The 25,552-nt window shown below is 45.6% G+C and overlaps 2 protein-coding genes across 5 annotated transcripts in view; one reads left to right on the top strand and one right to left on the bottom strand.

Annotated features, from left to right (window-relative positions):
* The window catches only part of Mast2 (microtubule associated serine/threonine kinase 2), a 140,607-nt gene extending 134,541 nt beyond the window's left edge, over positions 1-6,066 (top strand). For 2 of the 4 annotated variants that reach the window (XM_032899649.1, XM_032899657.1), the window contains 11 exons: positions 358-459; positions 696-818; positions 951-1,060; positions 1,367-1,521; positions 1,778-2,049; positions 2,146-2,340; positions 2,900-3,126; positions 3,250-3,372; positions 3,801-3,937; positions 4,022-4,215; positions 4,506-6,066. In XM_032899649.1, the coding sequence (XP_032755540.1) occupies positions 358-459; positions 696-818; positions 951-1,060; positions 1,367-1,521; positions 1,778-2,049; positions 2,146-2,340; positions 2,900-3,126; positions 3,250-3,372; positions 3,801-3,937; positions 4,022-4,215; positions 4,506-6,013 (3,146 nt within the window). In that variant the 3' untranslated portion in view covers positions 6,014-6,066. Of the gene's footprint in view, positions 1-357; positions 460-695; positions 819-950; positions 1,061-1,366; positions 1,522-1,777; positions 2,050-2,145; positions 2,341-2,899; positions 3,127-3,249; positions 3,373-3,800; positions 3,938-4,021; positions 4,216-4,502 lie in introns of all 4 variants that reach the window. The other 2 variants (XM_032899653.1, XM_032899646.1) reach the window with 1 other exon arrangement.
* A 6,644-nt stretch (positions 6,067-12,710) lies between these two features.
* Positions 12,711-25,552, bottom strand: part of Pik3r3 (phosphoinositide-3-kinase regulatory subunit 3) — a 69,473-nt gene continuing 56,631 nt past the window's right edge. Inside the window, exons 6-10 of the mRNA XM_032899661.1 lie at positions 23,610-23,752; positions 22,803-22,979; positions 19,747-19,821; positions 19,223-19,393; positions 12,711-13,074 (exon numbers count right to left, since the gene is read on the bottom strand). Coding sequence (XP_032755552.1) covers positions 12,876-13,074; positions 19,223-19,393; positions 19,747-19,821; positions 22,803-22,979; positions 23,610-23,752 — 765 coding nt within the window. The 3' untranslated portion in view covers positions 12,711-12,875. The remainder of the gene's footprint in view (positions 13,075-19,222; positions 19,394-19,746; positions 19,822-22,802; positions 22,980-23,609; positions 23,753-25,552) is intronic.

The raw sequence follows: 25,552 nt of genomic DNA, 5'->3' as shown, positions 1-25,552 counted from the left end.
ATGCATGTGTGTGTTTCTGCACACATACATGTGCACATGTCATGTCCTAGAGCTTTCTGTGTCGCTCTTGTGTCGATGTGAGACATAAGTGAATGAGTTCTGTGTTTAGAGTAAAGTGGCAGGTGAGAGCTTCAGGAGCAGGAAGTCCCTGTTCCCAGTGCCCACACTGGATCAAGAAGCAGGCAGTAGAGGGACTATGACTCTCCCCTGGGAGTGGGGGAACCTATGGGACTTCAGGAACTGGGGTCCCAGACAAAGACTCTGAGGAGCTCCCAGCCAGGCTCTCCCTACCTATACTAACATCTTTTGCATCTCCACGTTCTACAAGTTTTTTCTTTCTCACCCATGATACTTCAGATGAGATTGTGTGGCCTGAGGGTGATGATGCGCTTCCCCCAGATGCCCAAGACCTCACTTCCAAACTGCTTCACCAGAACCCACTAGAAAGACTGGGCACAAGTAAGTTGGGCCTTTCTCCTGTCCTCACCTCAGGGGGGTAGAGAAGCTACATCTGTGAACCCTAAAGCACAATGGCAACCACTCTTGATCCAGAAACTCCCCTGTCCCTTTAGGCAAAGAAGGAAGAGTACTTGAACTGAGACTTCCCCAGCCTGCCTTCTTGTAACCAGCTTCTCACATGACTGATGTCCCACAGTCCATGCAGCTAATCTTGTCCCCCGTCCACTGTTCTGCAGGTAGTGCCTATGAAGTGAAGCAGCACCCGTTCTTCATGGGTCTGGACTGGACAGGACTTCTTCGCCAGAAGGCTGAATTCATACCTCAGCTGGAGTCAGAGGATGACACCAGCTACTTTGATAGTAAGACCACTGGTGGGATACAGGGGAGTGTGAACTGTGAATGTCCAGAACTGCTATGGGGTCCTGCTGCTGCCACCAGAATGGCACCAACAATGGCACTGAAGCGAACTGAACTAACTGTATTTGGTCCAGCCCGTTCAGAGCGATACCACCATGTGGACTCCGAGGATGAGGAGGAAGTGAGTGAGGATGGCTGCCTTGAGATCCGCCAGTTTTCTTCCTGCTCTCCAAGGTTCAGCAAGGTGTGACTGAGGAGGCCCAGGCTGATGGGAGTTGAGAGAAGAGACCCTGAAGGGACATGCCTAGGACAGGCTCAAGAAGTTTTGATAGGACCTCTTCCAGACAGGAGATCAAAGGGCTAGGGTTACATATAGCAGGAGCTTCTAGAATCACCCATCCCTGCCAGGGATGGCTCAGCAGAGCAGCTTCTGGAGCTATGAGCTTGAATGGAGTGGGGCCAGAGGAGGGGTTCCCTCAAAGCCTTGACGTCAGAACCCAAGAAGACCCTTTGCTCTCGGGGCCATGTCATGTGACTCCTGTGTCCATAGGTTTACAGTAGCATGGAGAGGCTTTCCCTGCTTGAGGGACGTCGGACACCACCCCCAACCAAGCGCAGCCTGAGTGAGGAGAAGGAAGATCACTCAGATGGCTTGGCAGGACTGAAGGGCCGAGACCGCAGCTGGGTGATTGGGTCCCCTGAGATGTAAGCACCCGGGGCTCACCAGGCTCAGTTGTCACATCATGGGGTGAATCCAGATGCTGGAGGAGGAGGGTGTTGCTAGTTAAATAACATTTGCCAGGGAAGTCTGGTAAAATGTCTGAAAAGGTCTGTGACTAAGTGTGCCTCTAAGGTAACCTCAGCAGAGGCAGCAAAGGGAGACCACCTGGGCCACCTCACCCCACCTGGGCCACCTCACCCCACCTGGGCCACCTCACCCCCCCTGGGCCCTCTGTTTCAGATTGCGGAAGCGGTTATCTGTGTCTGAGTCATCCCACACAGAGAGTGATTCCAGCCCTCCAATGACAGTGCGGCACCGCTCAGGCCTCCCAGATGTGCCTCGTTGTCCTGAGGAGACCAGTAGCACCCCTCGGAAGCAACAACAGGAAGGTATTTGGGTCCTCACGCCCCCATCTGGAGAGGGGTCATCTAGGCCTGTTCCTGAACGAGCACTGGAGAGGCAGCTGAAGCTGGACGAGGAGCCTCCTGGCCAAAGCAGTCGGTCTTGTCCAGGTGTGGCCCCGAGGACAGTGGGAGGCCTGGGCTGGAGTACACTACAGGGAGAGGATGAGCTGAATCACAGGTCTCTTTGTTGACTTGGACCCACAGCCATGGAGACACGAGGCCGTGGGACCCCACAATTAGCTGAGGAAGCTACAGCCAAAGCCATCAGTGACCTAGCTGTGCGTAGGGCCCGGCACCGGCTGCTCTCTGGGGACTCCATAGAGAAGCGCACCACTCGCCCTGTCAACAAAGTGATCAAGTCAGCCTCAGCCACAGCCCTGTCCCTCCTCATTCCTTCAGGTAAGGCCAACAGGGAACTAAGATAAAATCCGTAGGAAGGACATGGTCTGCCGGTGCATGTGTGTAAAGCAGGTAAGTATTTGAGAGACACCTCCTTCCCATGCAGATAGAGGTCCCTGAAGATGGGTGTTGCTATCTACAGTGTACATGTAAGGGGATCAGAGGGCAGGGCTGTAGATGCAGAAGTGCAGGCTTTGGAGCAAAGAGCTAGTAATGTTCAAGTCAACAATGCTGAAAGGTTCTTCACCGTGACCACATTGTCCTGAGACTGTACATGGATGTGTTCATGTACAATCATGTAGAAGAATCGTAACTGGCTGTATATATATAATAAGTGCACAGGACGACTGATGCATGAATGCTCATGGCGTTCAGAGTCTGTTACACATGTGAGTGCTGTTCCACCCAGCTCTTCCCATCCCCTGCATTCCAACCTAGAGCCCCTCAGCCCTAGCTCCGTCCATGACGGGGAGCTGGTTGGGATCAACAGCTTGGGCCAGCCGGGACCATGGCCGTGTCAAGACCTCTGATCACTGAATCTTGGTTTCTGCTTCTCCAGAGCACCATGCCTGTTCACCATTGGCCAGCCCCATGTCCCCACACTCTCAGTCATCCAACCCATCATCCAGGGACTCTTCTCCAAGCAGGGACTTCTTGCCTGCCCTCGGCAGCCTGAGGCCTCCCATCATCATCCACCGAGCTGGCAAGAAGTATGGCTTCACCCTGCGGGCCATTCGTGTCTACATGGGTGACTCAGATGTCTACACTGTACACCATATGGTGTGGGTATGTCTGGCCAGGAAGGGCTGTTGTCCTCTAGCTTTATATACATACATACATACATACATACATACATATATATATATATATATATATATATTTTTTTTTTTTTTTCTCTTCCTGAGGCAGCATGTGGAGGACGGTGGTCCAGCCAGTGAAGCAGGGCTTCGTCAGGGTGACCTCATCACCCACGTCAATGGTGAGCCCGTGCACGGGCTGGTCCATACGGAAGTGGTGGAGCTGGTTCTGAAGGTTAGTGTGGGAATAGTGTCTGTGGTGTCTGACTGGGCTCGCCATGAGGGGAGTGGGAGGTTGGGCACACGTACATGTTGCATTAAGGGTAGATATAAGGACATGCAGAATTTGAATGTGCAAACAGGAGATTTTTCTCCATGTGCTAATTAACCTTTGCTGGCCAAACCTCAAACCCTTCTAAACTGCAAGTAAGACTGATGTCAGGACAGGAGAGGTACTGCTGTCTTCCCATTCCTGACTACTCTGGAGTGCCCCTTGGAACCATTTTCTGTCCTGTGAGGGAAATAGCGCTTGTTTACATGTTGGTGTGGAAGAACAAAGACTGACCTGTGGTTCAGGAAGAATAAGGTTAAATGGAGAAAAGGAGAAAACAGCCACCGGCCCAGCCAAAGTTGCCTACCTTTTTTTTCTGCTTGGCGCCCTAGAGTGGAAACAAGGTATCAATTTCAACAACTCCCTTGGAGAACACATCCATCAAAGTGGGGCCAGCCAGGAAGGGCAGCTCTAAAGCCAAGATGGCCCGAAGGAGCAAAAGGAGCCGGGGCAAGGAGGGGCAAGAAAGGTGAGACAGACTTGGTCCAGAGGTCTACCCCAGGATGCCCACGTTTGATCCGGCCTAGAGTATGATGTCCCCTTATCTCTACAGCCGAAAAAGAAGCTCCCTATTCCGGAAAATCACAAAGCAGGCCTCCTTGCTACACACCAGCCGCAGCCTTTCTTCCCTTAACCGCTCTTTGTCATCGGGGGAGAGTGGGCCCTGCTCTCCCACACACAGTCACAGCCTCTCTCCCCGATCTCCTCCTCAGGGCTACCGGGTAGCCCCAGATACTGTGCACTCAGGTACAGGGGTTCCCCTGCAGATCAGAAACCATCCCTTGGGCAATTGGGGTGAACGTTAGCCATCTGCTTCCCATGCGCCCAACTCTAAATCCAGGTGTCTTGGGAGGAGTTGGTGGGTGAGGCGGTGAGGGGTTGAGTAAATGGACTGTAGTCCACCAGTTAGTGTAATGTGAACAACAGTCCTGGGCATTCTAAAGCGAAGTTCTGCCTTGCCACCCGTCACTTCTAACAGCTAACACTGATGTGTTGTTTTCTGTTTGTCCGTCCACCCATGCAACTGTCCAAAGTAGGAGGGAATTCATCACAGAGCAGCTCTCCCAGCTCCAGTGTGCCCAGCTCTCCTGCTGGCTCCGGACATACACGGCCCAGCTCCCTTCATGGATTGGCACCCAAGCTCCAACGCCAGTACCGCTCGCCAAGGCGCAAGTCAGCAGGCAGCATCCCACTGTCACCATTGGCCCATACCCCTTCTCCACCAGCAGCAGCAGCTTCCCCTCAGCGTTCCCCATCACCCTTGTCTGGCCATGGGTCTCAGTCCTTTCCTACCAAGCTTCACTTGTCTCCTCCACTAGGTAGGCAGCTCTCACGGCCCAAGAGTGCAGAGCCACCCCGCTCTCCGCTACTTAAGAGGGTGCAGTCTGCTGAGAAGCTTGCGGCTGCACTAGCAGCTGCTGAGAAGAAGTTAGCGCCTTCCCGAAAGCATAGTCTTGACCTGCCCCACGGAGAGCTGAAGAAGGAACTGACACCCAGGGAAGCCAACCCTCTGGAGGTAGTTGGAACCAGAAGTGTGCTATCTGGGAAAGGACCACTTCCAGGAAAGGGGGTGCTGCAGCCTGCTCCTTCACGGGCCCTTGGGACCCTACGGCAGGACCGAGCTGAACGCCGAGAGTCATTGCAAAAACAAGAAGCTATCAGGGAAGTAGACTCCTCAGAAGATGACACTGATGAGGAGCCCGAGAACAGCCAGGCCACCCAGGAGCCAAGATTGTCCCCCCACCCAGAAGCAAGCCAGAATCTACTCCCTAAAGGTTCAGGAGAGGGTAGGGAAGAGGACACTTTCTTGCATAGGGATCTAAAGAACCGGGGTCCTGTACTCTCGAGCCTGTTGACAGGGAATAGAATAGAAGTTCCTGGGCTCTCCCAGAGGAAGCTTTGGAGGCCACAAGCCTTTGAGGAAGCTACCAACTCCTTACAGGCCCCTAGCCTGAGCAGGTCTGGACCCACAAGCCCCATCCACTCTGAAGGCTGCTGGGAGGCACGGCAGCTCCACACACAGGCACTAGCTGCACTTCATCCCAGCTCTTCAGAACTCACCCCTACCAGTTGTTCTGCTGCCACCTCCACCCCTGGAAAGCCAGGGACATGGTCCTGGAAATTCCTTATTGAGGGTCCAGACCGAGCATCCACAAACAAGAAGATAACAAGGACAGGTGAACCAGCTAACTCCCAAGATTTGGAAACCACAGTTCCAACTCAGGTTCCTAAGAACCTGTCTCCTGAGGAAGAGAAGCCACAGACACCAAGTGTCCCTGGGCTGACCCATCCGCTTCTTGAGGTCCCCAGCCAGAACTGGTTATGGGAGTCTGAATGTGAGCAAATGGAGAAAGAGGACCCATCCCTGAGCATCACCGAAGTGCCCGGTTCCTCAGGCAACAGGAGGCAGGACATTCCATGCAGAGCCCACCACCTGAGCCCAGAAACCCGGCCCAGTCTGCTCTGGAGAAGCCAAGAACTTGGGAGCCAGCAAGAGCATCAGGACTTAGCACTGACATCAGATGAGCTTTTAAAGCAAACATAGCAGTTGTTTGCTCTCCTTGCACTCACCTGTGTAATACACCCTCCTGGAAACCACTTGGCCTTTGTTTGCTTCTTTCCATTGGTCATATAGACAAGTCTCTCGGTCTGGGGCCTTCTGCTACAGGATTGTAATGACTGTGTTTCCACTCTTGGGAAAGGAGCCTAACCCAGCTGGATTTACTCAGATAGTGAAGTCTCTGAACTCAGGCATAAATGGGTGCTGGACAGTAAGCTTTCTGGGTATAAGCGTAGGGAGTAGCTCAGGAAAGAATGGCCATAAACCTTCTATGTTCAGAGGAGCTAGGTCTGGCAGTTTGAGGGCAGAGTGTGGCTTACCATCCTTCTGCATAGCTCTAAGAGTACAAAAAGGAGCAAGCAGGGGCCAGCCCAGAGACTATATGTAATGGAGCACGAAGTGAGGGCTTGTGGCCATTAATATTCCTGCTTGGTAGATTAAGGACATGAGCTTTCCTGCCCAAGCCAATGCAGTTTGGACAGAGCTGGGATTAGAACTTGGACCTCTGACTCTAGAAATTTTAGTTACCTAACTTTGTGTCTTAGCCAGTAAAACATACAAGGAAGTGACGAGTTCAACTTCAGGTGTATTTAGGAGATATATATGGGGTATCCAGAAGGTAATAAAATATATGGAAATGAGAGCTATGTTTTATCAACAATGACACCCCTGAGCACAACATTAAAGGCAAGGGGTTGGGAGGTATAGCACAGTGGTAGAATTATCTAGCATGCAAAAAGGTCCACACAGTAATACCCACTCTAGAGCACAAGATCCAAGAGAGGAATGTTAGAGTGCTAAGAGGGCCAGATGAAAGGAAAATGGAATTGCCTACTTATTTAGTGACAGACTGTTCCTGGGATGTTATAGGTTGAGATTTCTTCTGCTGAATATTACAATGAGCGACCCTGAGTGATTAGAACTATATGTGTTGGTAGTGTTTGAGAGGAAAACTTACAGGGGACCCACGGGTAGGTAAGAGGAGGTAACATCATGGCAGGAACCTGGAAGATTCTGTGTAGTAAAGTAAGGCCAGACTTGTAAATTCCTGAACTGATAGTTATGCTACCTGCCCCATAATCTAATGCCTGCCTCTGAGAAAGATACAGGGAGACCTAGAAACAAAAGCCACTACTTCTGGGCTTCTGCAGCTTTGTCATTCTGTGTGGGGAAGGCAGTAACCTGCAAAAATTAGATTGACAGTAACAAGTTCCTGTGCAACATGAACTGGAGCTTTGCTGCATAAAAGCTATGGCTAACAGCTAGGGCTGTGTATGGTGTACTTCCGTTTTGGAACATTGGGTGCTATGATCAGAGTTAGCATCACAGGACAGGGAACCAGGCATTTCAAAGCTAGACTTGCTGGATCCAAGAGCTCTGCTCCATCTGGAACACCTGCCTTATTCATTTCTGATAGTTCTGTAACTTCTTGTTTTGTATTTGCTGCACTAGGTCCTGAAAACAGACCATAGGTTATTGCCCGGAATATCACAGGATGACTAAGGGGGCAATGATTTTCTCACGTCGGGATCTGGTCAGAAGCACCATAGCCTAGGTGAAGGGGGCAGATGGGAGGAAGGAAGCACTTGCAGTTCACTGGAAACAGTTCTAGGAGGTTGGAAGTGGGTACAACCTCTAAACATCTCATGATGGAACTACAGAAATACTTAGGCATCAACCCAAGTTCAGTAGTGCCCAACACTGATGGGTCTGAGCAGATTCTCAAAGGCGGCTTTGAGCAAGTGGTACCAGGTTTTGCTTTAGATTGTCTCTTCTTTGTAGTACAGACAGGCTTTAGTAGTAGTTCACATAAGCCTGTGAATAGTGCACCAACCTGTCAACAATGAGAGACTATCAGAAGATAGACGGAAATTAAACCTGCATAAGATAAAGACCACACAGGGACCATACAGAATGAAGTGAGAAAGGAAAAAAGGAAAAATGAAGTAGGGAGTGAGATCCTCGATCAGAAAGAAGCTAGACCTGCCAGGGGTGGCCCACACTTGATCCTGGCACTTGGGTAGAGGAAGGAGAACTGCCAACCTGTTTACATAGTGAGCTCTGGGGCTGCCAGAGCTGCCAGGGCTGCACCAACTCTGTCTTAAAAGAAAACATTTGACCAGGGCAACTTCAAGTGTTTAATTGGGTTTATGGTTTCAGAAGGTTAAAGTCCATGGTGGTGGAGCAGTAAGAGTTAAGAGCTCACATGTTGGTCCTCAAGCAGGAGTCGGAAGGAATATCAGATATGGCAGGGCCATGGAGCCTCAAAGCCCACCTCTATTGACAACACATCTCCAACAAGGCCACACACACACACACACACACACACACACACACACCACTGTACTTACCAAACAGTCCCAACAACTGGGGCCATTCTCATTCAGAGCACCACACTCTGCCTCCTGAATATGAGAGATCTTACAATAGAGATCTGCGCAAAAGAAATGGATTGCCCTACTCACAGGTGAATTTGGTGATAGAGGCAAAATTTAGGTAAAGAGGCCCAAGGTGAGAAGACTAGAAAAGTCAGAAATGAAACCTGTCAGAAGAAAACTAGGTGGTGTGTGGAGAAGAGTGGTTGGTTTAATGAGGGAACAGAAGCAATGACTGCTTAGCATTTCAGAGGGTACAGTTTCAAGCAATAGCGGGAAATTTCAGGTGAGGAAATTGACATCGATGTGGCCCCTGCTGTGGAAAAAAGGGATAAGGGGTGGATACAGATGGAGTTTAAGAGTGAAATGAGGATGCCTGAATTTGCAAGAAGTACGTATATGGGTGTTCTGCTTGCGTGTATATCTGCATCACATGCATGCAGTGCCACAGACAAAGGCCAGAGAGTGGGTCAGAGCCTCTGGAATTGGGATTATAGATGTGACCTGCCATGAGGGTGTGAACTGAACTTGGGTTCTCTAGAAAAGCAGCTATCTCTGTTAGAACTGTACAATAAAATGTGGATGATCAAACTGAGTGGAAAAAAGATTCCAGAGAGGAAATAGAATCCAAAATATATAAGGGATGTGGTATGTGTGTTGGTTGGGGTACCTATTGTGATTTAACAGAAAAGAGGTGGGTTATATGGCTCTAGGCAGGTTTGAGGGTCTGGCGATAGGACGCTCAGGGAGCCAGTTGATAGTCCACTTTTTCTCTAGCCCAAAATGCCTGTGAGATGCTGTCCGAGTAGAGATTTCCAAAGAGATGAATTTGTCTGTCTTGGGATTAAACCTCACCCACAATTCACGTTTTGTACTTATGACACAGCAGGGAATAAAGGTGTAACACAAGGTAAATACACAGGTATTCCTTGACCGTGCATGTGGGTAAAGTGCCCTGAAGAGGGACAAGAGGATAAACTATAAAACTAAGTCCATTTCTCCTAGTCCCAGAGGAGAAAGAGAAAATGATTATTTCTGAGCATGAGAACCAATAAAATGCATTTACGCAAATAGGAGTTAAAGGGAGGAAATGGCTTTTATTTAATTGGGGGCGGGGTAGATAGGTTTGTTGATATCCTCTGACAGGAGGGAGAATCTCTCCAGTATGGCCCCCAAGACTGCAGAACATCTTACCTTCCTCCCGAACCTGCCTTAAGCCCACTGCCCTCTGCCAAGAAAACAAAGAGCTTCACTGCATTGTCTTTATTGCATCTGGAGCAAGTTGGCCAGACCATTCCACATTTGGAGAAGGTTTAAAAAAAAAGCCCAACAATGTTCTCATCTTACCTTCCCTCCCACCCCTTCCCCACAACTGCACAGCAATGTCTGAACACATTTGGTGACAAGAACAATTTGCAAAAGTGGTCTAGAAATTACATTATGAATTGTTCCAACACAAGACACAGTTGGCTTCCTTCTGAGTCAGTTATTTTTACATAAACTACATGGATTTTTTTTTTTATTACATCAAAGACAACAGAATAGATTCTTCACAAGAAACAACAAGAGTACCAAGGTTACATGCGAGGATTTGTAAGGAAACAAGGTGGTTGTCACAAATGGCTAGAGCTAAGTCAAGAGTGAGCAGTTGGCAGCAAAGGACCAAGAATGGACCCCCGGTCTATGATGCCATGGAAACCTCACAAAGATCTACCTGGCAGTAGAGATCATCCTAGAAATCAGAGCCTGCTCAGATACATTTCTGTTTAAGTTGAAGAGAATGGGTGGAGCTGGTACCTTGCAGAGAAGGCACACAAGGGAGACACCACAGTGGCTTAAGGAGTCTCAAGTAAATTGGAGATTGTATGTCTTAGGAGTGGAGCTATAGGATGTCTTCTATTCCTGGAGCAGTAATGAGAACGTAAATACCTACCTATGCTTGAACTGTGTTGGGTGCAAACAGCCTTGTTTTGTTTTTATTTTTTTTTAAAAAAAAAAAATGTATCTCACCAACCCCAAGCTGCTTCCCTGCTGGGAGCTGGCTGGTGTGCCCTACGGTTTACTCTGTCTCTACCCTCTGCTTTAGTCAGTGAGACTACAGCTAGGATGCCAAAGGAGACAGTCCCAGGGCCTGGATCATGGGACAAAACTTTGAGCTAGCTTTGGGAAGAAGACCAAGATGTGCTTCCGAGCCATGATGGCTCCCTCAGACACCAAGGCCACTGTTAGGAAACTGGTCTTTATGCCACTTCCACAGCTCAGGGTCAGATAAATCATGAAGCAACTTGTCAGAAAAGGATAGTTTCCAATTAATTAAATGATCCCTAGTCTCAGATCTCAAAAAGCGTTCAAAGGAAAGGAATGTAGGACTGAAAAACAGCCGTTCTCCACAGTCCAGTCTGGGTATGGAGCTAAGATGCTTTCTCCTGAACGTCTTCCATGTCTGCCTGCAAAGTGAGGACATTGTTCAACACTAAAGCTGTATATTCTTCCATTTTGACTTACTTGGAAGAGATTAAAAAAAAAAAAAAAAACAGCATCAGGACATACTAAAATTTTAGTGCTGGACCAGAGGGATTCCTCCCACCTAATTTTGAGCATATAACCGCTTCAGCAAGTCCAACGTCAGTACAGCGCCACATAGGTATACCAATCAACAAGTAGCCTGGCATTACTTGGTAAACTGAGCAAGGTTTCAAGCTGGCTATTTTGAAAAAGACTGGGCCTTAAACAGCAGCTGAGGGTGGTCAATTTCCTCTCATTTCATACTGAAGCATGAACAAGAAAAGCAATAGCATACCCTACCCTCACCTGTGACAACCATTACCCAAAGCTTTTGACCTATCTCTATACTGTTGTTCATTCTAGACACTGTCACCAAAGGAAGTGCTCAGGGAAAGTCATATTCGTCTTTATTTTGGCCCCCAAACTCCAACTTCCCTGATTGTAAGCCTTATGAGCCAAGACCCAGTACAGGCTGCATATCTAGAGTGCCTGACTGCACATCTCTGGGCTCAAGCAACTGAGTCATACTAAGCCTGTTACGGCTCCAGGATTGACTCTGGAGCAGCTGGACTCTTAAATGACTGTGAAGCCAGAAACAGATGCCTGCCCTCTCCTCTAACTTCACTTAGCTGGAAGGCTTAAACCACATGGAGCAGACTCATGGCCTAAAATCCCAGCCATGGAAGCGTGAGGGCAGGCTGGGCAGGCTATACATATTGCCTTAACCGCAGGCTCACAAAAAGGGCAAATAGGAAAGCTTGTGGATTATTTTCCCAGAGAGTCTGAACTCCATGCTAAGCGATCCCTTCTTCTGGCAAAAGCTTCACCCACAGTATGGAATAACATGTAATGTGACGGGCCCATGTGATTTACTGAGGTCTCTGACCACAAACGTGAGTCCTCCTTTAGCTAACTATGGCTCCCTAAACCCTATCCAGAGAAGGAAGGGAGATGAAGGCAAATTAACCCTTGAATAGTTTGGCAAGGCTTTAAACTTGAGGACGCACACAACAATGCTGTTCTCGATCATTATTTGGTATATCAAGCCATCTAAAAGTACTGGATTGCACCTTTTCTTGACTCATAAAACAACTTACGAGGGTTTCAAACATCTTTAGTCTAAAGAAACACCACACGAGCACCAACTTTTCATGACTCAAGCTTACTATCTCCACGAAATATTCTATTCCTCATCTGAGAGAGGAGGCCAGGGCAGAGGGAAACACACTGACCAATTGTAGTGTTTGTTCAAACTCACATTTCTAGTTTCTTTCAAGTTTTGGTACAGTGTCCATTCAGCTACTACTGTCCTCCCATAGCCTTGGTCTGCAGTGCTGCCTTGTTGGCTTATAAACACAGTGCTTTAGAGGGAGGAGCTGGTTAAGATGCTGAAGCCTAAATTACGTTGGTGAAATTGAAGTAACATCAACTGAAGGGGTCTTTTGCCTCCTTGGTTTAGATTCTGTAAATGTAATCCCACACCTCCCTATTTTCCTTTGGTTGTTTTCCCCCCCAAACCAAATCCCATTTTACCACAGAGCCAAATCGGCTCCTTATTCGGGGGAAGGGGAGAGACTGTGGAAGCAAAACAACTGCCAGCAGAGCTACAATCTGCTGCGTTCTCCAAGTTGAGGACAAGGAGACACGGACTCTTCAGAGGCTTCCACATAAACCCCACGCCGACCCACAAGTCTAACTTCTTTCAAAGGTGCCTGACAACAAAACTGAACCCCATGAAACCAATATCTGCTTCCAGCTTAGTCCATCAGTGCAGCAGCACAGCTGAGTCCAGAGACCCTGGGCCCCCTCATTTCTCTCCAAATCCAAGCTACTGCTTGGCCTCTCCACTTCACATTCACAGAATCACTTGTGCAAAACAAGCAGTCTACGTCGAAAGAGTGCCCTCATCGTAGTCTAATAAAAACCATAGGAAAAAACTGCTGGAGAGCATGTCTCTTCCACTCTGCTTATCTGCAGAGAGAGGGCATCTGTGCGTGGACAGGGTAGGCGAGCGTGACGTTGAGGGAGTCGTTGTGCTGAACCAGGGATGTCTGCTGGTAGTGGAGCACCAGCTCCTTCAGCGAGCCGTACAGGTTGTAGGGTTCTGCAAAGCCATATCCTCGAGCAGTGCTGTAGATGACACAGTGCTTCACCTCCCCGTCTGCACTGAAAGACAGCACAGGGAAATGCTTATGGCTGGAAGTAAACAGGAAGTCCAGAACAAATGTTACACAAAGGACCCCATGAAGAAACATCCATTAATCAAACACAACTGTGCCTCTCAAAGGCTTGACCTCAAATACTTACAACCACAACCACCACTCCACATGCAAGTCTGCTGTCAACTGCTCCTTCTGTTGGTTGCTGTAGCTTATACAGGTGGTAGCACTGTAATTTACTTTCTTCAGATTGTTTGCGTTATTTTGGGTCCCTTGCATTTCATAGGAATTTTAGAAAATTTTTTTTCTTTCTGCAAATATTCAGCAAGGGCTGTTGATTTCGTTAGGATTGTGATAACTATGTAGATCAACTTTATGAAAATATTCGGTAGAAAGAAAATCAAGTTCATTACATTTCAAGGAGCTGAGGAGGTGTGACAGTGACAGGAAAACTGCCTCTACATGAGCAGTTCTCAACCTGTGGGCCACAACCCCTTTGGGAGTCAAATGACCCTTTTACAGGGGTGTCACTTAAGACCACTGGAAAATACATACATATATATATATATATATATATATATAATTTATATATATATATAAAATTACTGTTATAAAGTAGCAATGAAAATAATTTTATGTTTGGAGGTCACTACAACGCGAACTGTAGTAAAGGTCAAAGCACTCGGAGAGAGCACAACCACTGCTCCAGATATAAAATGTGGCTATCTTCACTGACTAAACTCTTAGCTACTTTTATTCGCATTTCTCAGATAATCACTGTAGAACTCCTGTTTGTTTAGTTCCTAGGCAATTCCTAGTTGTAAATGGCCATGTCAGCTCCCTTTTGGGTTACTCATCGCTAGACACAGGAACACTGCTGTGTAAATGGGGCACGGCAGCCCCCAACAGTAGGGAAGAAGAAGCCTGAGTGTCAGCAACACAGCACATCTGAGGCCTACCTGGGTACATGAACCCTGTCCAAAAATACATACATAATGAGTAATTATATCTATGGAGATGTGTGTATCTATGTGTGTATATATATACACATTCATATTTACATGTGCACATATGTATAATACACACACACGCACACATGCACACAAACATACAGAGAAAGAGAGTGACGTAATCTGCAACCTCTGTAAACCCATTTTAACTCTTCCTTTCCAATCACGATGTCTTTTTATTTTTAAAACAAAGTGTCAACAGTAGGCAGGCCTGATACTCCCTACATAGACCAGGCTGGCCTGAACCTCAGAGATCCACTGCCTCTACTGCTGAGCGCTAGGAGGGATTAGAGGCGAGCACCCCACTCCTAGCCTAATCACGATGCCTTTCAGAGTGGACGTACTGCTCTTAGAGGAAGACATTCAAATTTCTATAAGTATGAAACCTTTTATCCAGTAATAGAAATTCTTCCATATTCCTAGTTTATCTTATTCTTTAAGAAATGAAAGCGCTGGATTTGCAAATACTTTCTGTGACTATATTGAGAATATCACGCATTCTTTGGCTCCTCTCCTAGTGTTATCACATTAATTGACTCTTCTCTGTTAAAGCGCCCTTGCTTTTCTGAAATGACGCCTATTTAGTCATGATGCATAATGCTTTTTCTGAGGTCACCTTCTTGGCGTTTTGTTGAATTTTTGTTTTCCTTTTATTGAAAATAGAATTTTCTCACATAATATATGCTACTTACAGTTTCCCCTCCCTCTACTCCTTCCAGTTCCTTCCCATCTCCCCTCCATGTGGGTCCAATCCCTTTCTGTCTCTCATAATAAATGGGATTCTAAGGGATAATAATAAAACAAAACTAACACATTGGAATTGGAAAAAACAAACAGAAGGAAAAGAGCCCAAGAGATGGCACAAGAAAAAGAGATCTAGTTGTTCACACGCTCAGAAGTCCCCTGCTGCCTCAGTTCCTCTGAGCTTTGATCAGGTTGACGCAGTGGGCTCTGTTTTCTAGAGTCCTCGTCCCCTCAGGCTCTTACACTCTCTGCCTCCTCTCTCCCGCATCCTGGGGGAGATCTGAGGGAGGCCTCAGTGTTCCAGGGCCTCTCATTCTCTGAATCTGAATGGCGTCTGGATGTGGGTCTTTGTATTTGTTCCCATCTACTACAGAAGAAAGGTGTTTGTTGTTATTTTGTTTGGTTTTGGTTGGTTAGTTTTGGTTTTGGTTTGGTTTAGTTTAGTTTAGTTTTTCCAGTCAAGGTTTTTCTTTGTAGCCTTGGATGTCCTGGAACTCACTTTATAGACCAGGCTAGCCTTAAACTCTGCTCGTCTCTGCTTCCGAATGCTGGGATTAAAGGCATGCACAGTATTAAAAACTAAAGCCAGGAAGATTCTTTATAATGGCTAAGCAAGGCACTTATGTGTAGGGCAGATTGTCTTTTTATTGCGCTCTCTCTCTCTCTCTCTCTCTCTCTCTCTCTCTCTCTCTCTCTCTCTCTCTCTGAACAGTAGTAGTTGGTTTTTACCCTAGATCCTCTGGTTCTTGGTTACCCAAGCAGTGCAGTATTGGGTACGGATTCCATCTCATGGAGTGGCCTTCAGCCAAGTCACACACTGGTTGATCAGTTCTGTACACTTTGTGCCACCACTGTCAATCCCACGCTGTGACTGGGTTGGCGTTTACATTTCATTTAGGAGCACACAGAGGAAATGACTTGTGTGGGCGTTGTCTTCAGCCATAGCGCCTTGCTGTCAGTTGCTGGATTGCGCCTACAGTCTTGGCAACAGCCTGAGGTGTTTGGAGGTCCCCAGGGAGTCCCTTTGGTCAATAACTCAATTAGCATGAGCCAATATTGTGACTGGAAGCTCCATTTGGTAACAAGAGATGGCCAGTTGGGCTCTGTCTCCCCAATTATTTGGCAATTTCCATTACATCTCCTCTTACATATGTATGCACTTTAGGACACTTCTACTGTGTTAGGGTTCCATATGACCCCTCAAATGACCATTAATTTAAGTTGTCTCTCTCCGTATTTCCTCCCTTGTCCCCTTCTCTCCTCGTGGTCCTCCTGTTCCCTCCTGTTCCAGCCCCACCATCCATCCATAACTATTGTATTCCCTTTCCTAATGAGATCTCTCTGTGCCACTGCGCCCCCCCCCCATCCCTTACTCTACCCTACCCTCTGTGCTCCTATGGAATGCAGCTTGGCTATCACTGACCTAACAGCCAATGTCCACACACAAGTGAAAACATGCCATATTGTTCTTTCCAAGTCTGAGTTAGCTCATTCTGTATGATTTTTTAAAATTCCATTTACCTGCAACTTTTATTGTTTCATTTCCTTATCGGCTAAGAAATATTCCATCGTGTAAATGTACCACATTTTCTTTTTCCATTTTCCTATCCATCTAAGCTGTTCCCAATTTCTGGCTATTATAAAAAAAAAAAAAACAAGGGGGCTGGAGAGATGGCTCAGCGGTTAAGAGTGCTGACTGCTCCTCCAGAGGTCCTGAGTTCAAGTCCCAGCAACCACATGGTGGCTCACAACCATCTGTAATGGGATACGATGTCTTCTGATGGTCTGAAGACAGTGACAGTGTACTAATATACATAAAATAAATAAATCTTTAAAAAACAAACAAACAAACAAACAGCAAAGAACATGGTTGAGCAAGTGTCTCTGTGTTGGATGAATCTGTGGACCTTTGGATCTATGCCCAAGAGTGGCTTACAGCTAGATCTTGAGAAAGGTCAATTCCCATCTTACTGATTTCATAGTGGTTGTACAAATCTGCACCAACACGAGCACTGGACCAGTGTCCCCTTACTGCACCTCCTCACCAGTGCGAGCTGTCACTTGTGCTACTGACCTTAGCATTCGCACAGGTGTAAGACAACACCTTAACGTGGTTTGGATTTATATGTCCCTGATGACTACACTCAGGCTGTTGACCATCTGTTTGTTTCTTAGCCACTTGAGTTTTCTCTTCTGAGAGTTCTTATTTAGATCTACATCCCATTTTTAAATTGGGTTATTTGCTTTCTGGATATCTAGTTTTTTGAGTTCTTTATATGCTTTGGCTATTAGCCTTCTACAGGATGTGGAGTTGATAAAATCTTTTTCCCATTCTCTAGGCTGTTGGTTTGTCCAAATGATGGTGTCCTTTGCCATGTAGAAACGTCTCGGTTTCATAAGGTCCCATTCATTAATTGCTAATCTTGGTGCCTGTGCTAGCAGTGTTCTGGTCAGAAGTCCTTTCCCGTGCTGATGACCTTCAATCCCATTGGCTTCAGTGTGTTATTGCTTTTACGTTGAGGCCTTTGATCCATTTGGAGGTGAATTTTGGGCAGGGCACGAAGTTGAATTTATTTGTATTCCTCTACATGCAACCATGCAGTTTGACCAGCATATTTGCTAAAGACAATTTTTTGTATTGTCTTTCTGGATTTTTTATTTTAAACTTCAGGGGTTTACATATCGGTCTTCAATTCAATTCCAATGATGGACATGTCTGCTTTTATGCCAATGTCGTGCGATTTTTATTACTACAGCCTTTTATATGGCACAGCTTTAAACCAGGCAGGTGGTACTGCAGGAAAAGGCTTACTGCTCTGCCTCGTTTCAGCTTCCCTGGGCTTCTCATGTTTCCACATGAAACTAAAACTGTCCTTTCAGGCTTTGTGAAGAACTGTGTGGAATCTTGACGGGAATCGCTCTGGGTTGCTTTTGGTAGAATGACTATTTATGGATCTTACTGATTCATAGTATGGGAGATCTTCTGATATCTTCTTCAATCTCTTTTTTAAATGACTTGAATGAAACTTTTATTATACAAGTCTCTCACTTGCTTGGCTAGGGTTACCCAAGTATTTTATATTGTTTGAGGCTCTTGTGAAAGTTGTCTCCCTGATTTCTCAGTCCACTTGTCGTTTGTGGAGAGCTACTGATTTTTTGTGAGTTCATATTGTATCCAGCCACTTTGCTGAAAGTGTTTATCAGCTCTAGGAGACATGCTCCTGCCTCCTTTGCTTGGTCTTCTAAGATGTGAAACCTAGGGCGCACTGTCCCATCTGTCATTTCACTCTCACAATTTACGCAGAGTAAATCAAACAAAAGTGGGATGCTGTGTGTCACCCTCCTGTAGATGGCCGCAATACAGCAAAACATTGTACTTTTCAGCTCTGCCTTCATTTCCTTCCATCGATGGCATTCAGGCCTTAGTATCCAGTTCTAAGACCTCTTCCATAAACCTCTAACTCTTTTTCTATGAGCATTGCCACACTGGAAAAGCCTACCACTGAGAGCTACTTTACAGTGGTTCTAATTATCTTACATACTCTAGGAATGAAGCCCAGGAGCTAAGGGTGAGAACTTCTGCCTCTGAGTGTAATCTCATGGCTCTCTCTCTCTGTGTCCCTTTCCACGTGGCCCTCCTTTTTTTTTTTTTTTTTTTTTAAGGTACAATACAAAATAATAGGTTTTCATGTGACACTTTAAAGGTTCTTAAATTACATTTAATTCTTCATGTTGAGGCACACATATTATGTGTGCATGGTGTGCATGTGAAAACAACTTGAAGGGGTTGGTTTTCTCCTCTGCCATGTGAGTCTTCCGGTCATCAAGCTGGGTAGCAAGTACCTTTACCTACTGAGCTACCTTGGGGCCCCAGGGTGACTTCTGAGGCATATCTGTCATTGTACCTCAATCATATTATATTCCCCTGGCTACCATCTGTTCCTCTTGCTTCTCCCCAGTAGTGACAGGGTTTCACTATATAGCCTTGGCTGTCCATCTTCTTGCTTTTATGTTGTTTCTATTTACACTTATATTCTGTGTGAGAGAGAGAACAGCCATAATTGTCTGAGGCAACTGTGTGACAGCATCATTGGTCATCTTTCTTTGCTTCCTACCCTGTCTTACAGTGGAGTCATTATCATAATAACTTTAGTAGGTACACTTTCCTCAGAGCAAGTATTAGACAAGGGACAGGTAAGTAATGTACCTATGTTACACAGCAAGTAAGCAGCAAGGCCATACATATCACACCCATTCCATCCTAAAGCCATCTGATAAATTATATAACTTAATGATGACCCATACTTTATCACCATACTCCAACCCCATCTCGATTTTATGACAATGACTTTCATTAATTAATGCAGATTTGAAAAGGTCGTGTCCCCAGAGAAGACTTACACCACAGAACAAGCGTAACATCCTTTCTTGCTACTCTCACGAATTAAGAATGCACCGTCTGGCTTCCCATAAAGCAGGTCCTCTGCTTGTACTCGGTTGACATCCTCCACAAACCAGGTCTTCTCATCATAATGCGGCAGGCTCTCATCGTCCTCATTGATAAAATAGCCTCTAAAAGTTAAATATTTGAAAGGTTATTCTAGCAATCAGTTTTCTTATATCTAAAAGCTAATAAAATGTTGTTTTCGATCTTTATAAAATTAGGTGAATGTTCAGTTTTAAACAACTTTCCTATTTACTATGGTACGAAACCTATAGACTCGTTCAGTAAGCTAGGACATTTGAATGGCACTGTATGCATCCGGGTTTCACGTGGGTCATTTCTACACTCAAGTGTGTACACTGCATTCTTCAGGCTACTAGTTCAAAAGAGGTGCAAAGGCCTCGATTCTGGTAGAGAGCCTGAGAGAGAGCCCACTTCCCTCCCACATGCACAATGGGAGGATCCTCCCTGAGGGACTTACTCGTCCGTGTCCTCATTCTTGATCCCCAGCCAGGCGTTCAGGCGCCTCTGCCTCACTCCTCTGTGATTGAGCCATCTGTGGAGAGGGAAGACCCATCAAAACTGAAATGCCTGGGCAAAGTCCGTACATTGAAACCAGCTAAGCTTTAAAAGACCAGGAACCTCTGATTTCTAGTCTCTAGAAGAGCGGCCAGAGTTTCCCCTAAATTAGTCTCTCGATTACTTTTCCCTCAACTAATACCACAATTTCCCTGCAAAAAAGAAGAAACAGAAGAGTTCTTGAAATTGGGCGTGTAATCTTATTTTCTTTCTTTTCTTTTCTAGAGGCACACGCATGCTTGCTTCCGCACACAGTGGAAACCCGTGGTCTGAAACAGGGATATGAGAGTGGAGTATAAAACACTTCCTGGGGCTGGAGACAGCTCAGTGCTGAGCATACACTGCTCTCTTAGTTCAGTTCCCAGCACCTGAATGGTGGCTCACAGACACTTACAGCCCATCTCCAGGGGGATCCACTCTGGCCTCCACATCCACCTGAAGTCACCTGCATTCATATATATGATTTAAAAATAATAAAAATAAATCTTTTTAAAAACACACTTGCTTACCAGCAGCCCAGGCTTCTCTCTTTGACACTCACTAGTATTAGAAACATCACCTCAAACATCGCTGCCCAAACTGTTTCAATAAAGCCTGCTCTTTCCCATTTCACCATCTTCAGAACTCCTGGAGAAGTTCACTATTTTATACTTTTACTGTTTGTGCTTGCCCCACACCCACTAAACTATATTGAAGAGATTTCTCTTTTGCTTATGGCCATATTGCCAATGTCTTAAACAGTGCCAGCATATAGAAAATCATTGCACAGTAAACACTTGCTGTTAGGAAAATCTTTACAACCCTGGGTTCATCCTAATGTCTGTCACTAACCCCGAGGACATTACATGGCCTGGCATCACTGCTGGCTGTTTAAAGAGACCAATCTGTGAGGACTCTCCCTTCAGTTAACATGGGTTTTGTTTCTGACAATTAGTGAAGCTGGAAAAGAGATAGAATGTGACTTAGTCATGATCCTCCCAACTGTAGAATTTGTTTTTAGTCTCTAGTGGACTGTATTTACTGTGTGTGTATGAATGCAACTGAGAAGCTGGTTCTTTCTTTCCACCATATGGGTCCTGGGGGTCAGACTCCGGTGACCATGCTCAGAAGTGGGTGCCTTTGTCCATTAAGCATCTCTTTTAAACTCCCCCCCCCCTTTTAAGATAAGGTCTCAGCTTGTCCATGCTAGTGACTGGAGCAGGGCTTAGACTGCTGGATGTTCCTATCTCTACCTCTAAAGTGTTGGGATCACAAATATATGTCACCATGTCAGCAATGATCTAAATTCTACTCAAGGGCTGGAGAGATGGCTCAGCAGTTAAGAGCACTGACTGCTCTTCCAAAGGTCCTGAGTTCAATTCCCAGCAACCACATGGTGGCTCACAACCATCTATAATGAGATCTGGGGTCATCTTCTGGCCTGCAGGCACACATGCAGACAGAAAGCTGTATGATGTATACATAATAAATAAATAAATATTTTAAAAAAGAAACTTAAATTCTACTCAAACTATAAACAGAATTCTCAAGGTTCGATGTCTGGGCCATGCTACATCATAAATGGTCCGTATCCTCCTAAAGTCTGCATGTTGAAATCTTAACCCCAATATATCACTATTAAAAAAGAGGCAGGATAGAGCCCTCGTTACCAGGACTACTGTCCAAGAGCACCACAATCCTCTTGGTGTACAATACAAATGCAAGCAAAACTCATGTACAGAATGAATAAATCTTTTAAAAAGGGAGAAAAAGAATGGGTTAGGGAACTGCAGAGAGAGCAGCTCAGAGCACAGGCTGCCCAGGTTCCATTCCAGCACCCATACCATGAAGACAAAATACATACACATGAAAACAAGGAAAAATGTTAAACCATTGTTTTTCACCACTCAAAGGATCTCGAGTACCTACTAAACACACACTTTTTTATTTAAACCCAAAATTTCATTTTTTGTAGGCATACATTTTTTACATTTGGGAGAAGAGGCATGGCCCTAAATAAATGTCAGAGTAGTGGGTTGGTCTGATATTGCTTGTATTATAATGCTAAACACTGGCTCTCTAGATCCGGTTACACCAGTGAACAGATCCTTCATGTACACCAAGTGATGCTATGGAAACCTTGCTTCCCAGTTTAACTGTCGCTAGACAGCGAGAGCCTGTGATTGGGCAGGAGAAAGAGAAAGGTGGCGTTTGAGGATCGAGTGGAAGGTTGCAGGTAGAAAGAAGGGAAAAAGAAGAAATAACACCGAGAACGGAGGAAGCCACCATGAGAGGAGATGGACCATAAGCACATGGCCAGGACAAACAGCAAGTAACAAGGGACAATGGCTGGGAGATAAATTACAGTAGCTCTAAACTGCCCAATCCAGGATTATGGCTTATAAATAAAATACCCGCATTGTGTGTCCTTTACGAAGGCTAAATAGAATGATTAATTCCACTTAAAGTCAAAGAACAATTTATAGAGGTTGGTTTTTTCTACCATGTAGGTTGCCTGAAGTCAGGTTGTCAAGCTTGGTGGTCTTTACTCACTGAACCATCTTGCCAGCACCCCCTCTCTCTCTTTCTTTCTTTCTCTCTCTCTCTCTCTCTCTCTCTCTCTCTCTCTCTCTCTCTCTCTCTCTCTCTGTCCCTCTCTCTCTCTCCCTCTCTTTAAAACAGTGTTTTGTGTAGTCCAGGCTGGCCTCAAACTTGCTATGTAGTTGAAGCTGGCCTTGAACTCCTCCTGGGCACTGGGACCACAGACATGTATCATTTCTTAAGCATGAAACTCCGTTAAGGAACTGCCTGTTCTATTTATGCCATTCTGGGTTCTCTAACTACTAAAGGGCCCATTCCTAAATCCTTACATATTACCTTCTAGTTTCCAAGTTCTCCTCCCATTGATGATATTTCTAGTCCCAGTAATGAACTAAGACTGGTGTGTCCTCCCTCAGCATTCAGCCCCAGACTACTCACACGAGGTGCTGGTCTCGGATCTTACGCAGCTGGATCAGGTCAGGCTTGATGCTATTCATTTTTTTATCTATTTCCCGGTTGTCCAAAGCTTGTTTCTTTAAGTCCTGCTCAAGACGCACTTTGCTATCGTGAATCTCACCCAGACGGGATTTCAATTTATCGTAATTCATCATAATCCTGTGAAAATACATGACACATTAAGTCTAAAACATCGACAGAGGCAGGAAGATCATAAAGCACACACCGGTCCTAACACCTTGTGGGGCTTGTTTGTTTGTGACTGCTTTACACAGGCCTCACTGTGCTATACAGGCTGGTCTTGAATTCTGCGGCTCAAGCAATCCTCTTGCCTCAGCCTCTAGAACAGCTGAGACTATACAGATGCATGCATGCCATTATTCCCAGCCAGGACTGCAGGAGCATGACTACGGTAGCCCAAGTCCTGGGGCTGTATCAGGGGAAAATAAGCCATGTGTCTCTGAGTGAGTTTGCAATTCAATGGGCATGTTATATTGGGATCAGGACCAAACACTGTGCCAACACTGACAAACACTGCTAAGCAGTATGAGGTATTGAGGAAGACTTCCCATAAAAGGTTATGTCTAACCTAAGGCCTACAGATGGGTGAGAATTAAGACTTTACAGAAATAAAACACATAGACGAGATGGCATTTGGTACCATTAGTATGAATAGCCAGCAGTTCCATATAACATTTGCAACTAGATGGAGTAAAAACAAACAAGACAGAAATGTGTTAATAAAGAACAGTCTATTTCAGTCTTATGTGAGGTATTAAGTACACTCACCGCTCAATCTCCTTCTCATTCCCCTCTCGACGAAACCGCTCAATATAGTCTTTACTGTGTTGTTCTTGGGTATGACACTGCTCCTCAAATATTTTAATCGTTTCATTAAAGGCTTCAATGGCAGTTCTCTTCATTTGTATTTCCTACAGGAGAAAGAAGAAACAATATACAAACTTAAGGGCCTAACTCTGGTTCAGTGTACTTCTCAGAAAAGTAATGATTGTGTAAAAACTTCCAGAGGGAATAGTGCCAATTCCCATGGGCCAAGCCTAATCAAACCACCACAGATGGCGATCCTGAGTACTTACAGTTCTAGGAATTTTCACTGGTAGGATAGTTTTTCTATGCCTCATATTTACTAATTTCAATGAATGGTTATTAAGAACACATTACACTGGGAGTACTACCTGATAGATGATAAGAGAATTTATGAAACTGAGGCCTCTCACCCAGAACACGGATGACTCTGAATACCTGATCCCCCTGCCTCTGTCTTCCAAATACTGAGATACAGGCATTTATCACTGTGCCTGGCCAATACATTCAACTTTTTAAACAAAGATGCCAACCAGGCCTTACTGAGATGATGGCATCTGTCTGGGCAGAGTAGAAGGAAGTAAGAGGCTTAGTCAGGTTCTTAAAAAGTTTTTGAGGCAAACAGAAAGCCAACGACATAAACACTGCAAGGTGGAAAGCAGGTGTAGTAAATTCAAGAACCGTAAAGCTAGGGGAGACGCAGTACAGAGAACTGTTCTAAGAAGTAACGTCAGACTGAGGAGACGGCTCAGTGAGAAGGAGCATCTGACACCAAGCTTGATGGCCTGAGTTTGGTCCCAGGACTCACATGATAAAAGAAGAGAACCAAGTCCTGAATGCTGTCCTCTGACTCCACAAACACTGTGGTACACACACACGCACTCACACACACACAAAAGAAGAAATAAAAATGTAATAAAAAAACATTAAGCTGGGTGGTGGTGGCGCACACCTAGATCCCAGTGCTAGGGAGGCAGAGGCAGGTGGATCTCTGAGTTTGAGGCCAGCCTGGCCTACAGAGTAAATTCCAGGACAGCCAGAGATATACAGAGAGACCCGGTCTTGGGAAAAAAAGTTATTAATGGAATAAGGTTAGAGCCAGGCATAGTAACACATTGATAATACAATGGATGAGATGGAGGCAGGAGGATGAGGAATTCAGGCTTGCCTCAAGTTCATAATGAGTTCAAGTATATAATGAGCCTAGGTTACAGTGGACTGTCTTTTAAAAAGAAGGGGCATATATGTAACCAAACTCCTTTTTTTTTTCCATTTAGAGAATCCTTACTAATAATAGAGTTTGGGGAATGGTTTTTCTGTTTTGTTTTATTTGTTTTTTGGTTTTTTTTTTTTTCTTTTTTCTTTTTTTCGGAGCTGGGGACCGAACCCAGGGCCTTCCGCTTGCTAGGCAAGCGCTCTACCACTGAGCTAAATCCCCAACCCCTTGTTTTATTTGTTTTTTAATGCTACTTTTAAACAAAGGAGTAAGTCTGTGGCAATAGCTCGGTCAGTAAAGTACTCGACACACAGGCTGAAGACCTGAATTTGATTCCCAGAATCCACAAATAAAAGACAGGCGTAGGGTGGTGGAGGGATGCTTAGAAGTTAAGAGCACTGGCTGCTCTTCCAGAGGTCCTGAGTTCAATTCTCAGCAACCACATGGTGGCTCACAACCATCTGTAAGAATCTGGTGCCCTCTTCTGGCCTTCAGACATATATGCAGGCAGAATGCTGTATACATAATAATATATCCATCTTAAAAAAAGAGACAGGCAGTGATGTGCTTGTGATCCTACTGCTGGAGAAGTAGAGACAAATGAACCCCTAAGGCTCACATGCCAGCCAGCCTCATCGACTGGACCAACCTCACTGAAATATAGACACAAAAAAACCTGTGTTTTACAACC

Source organism: Rattus rattus, chromosome 1 (genome assembly GCF_011064425.1).
Source record: "Rattus rattus isolate New Zealand chromosome 1, Rrattus_CSIRO_v1, whole genome shotgun sequence".
Taxonomy (NCBI): domain Eukaryota; kingdom Metazoa; phylum Chordata; class Mammalia; order Rodentia; family Muridae; genus Rattus; species Rattus rattus.
This window is presented reverse-complemented; position numbering and strand designations above follow the sequence as displayed.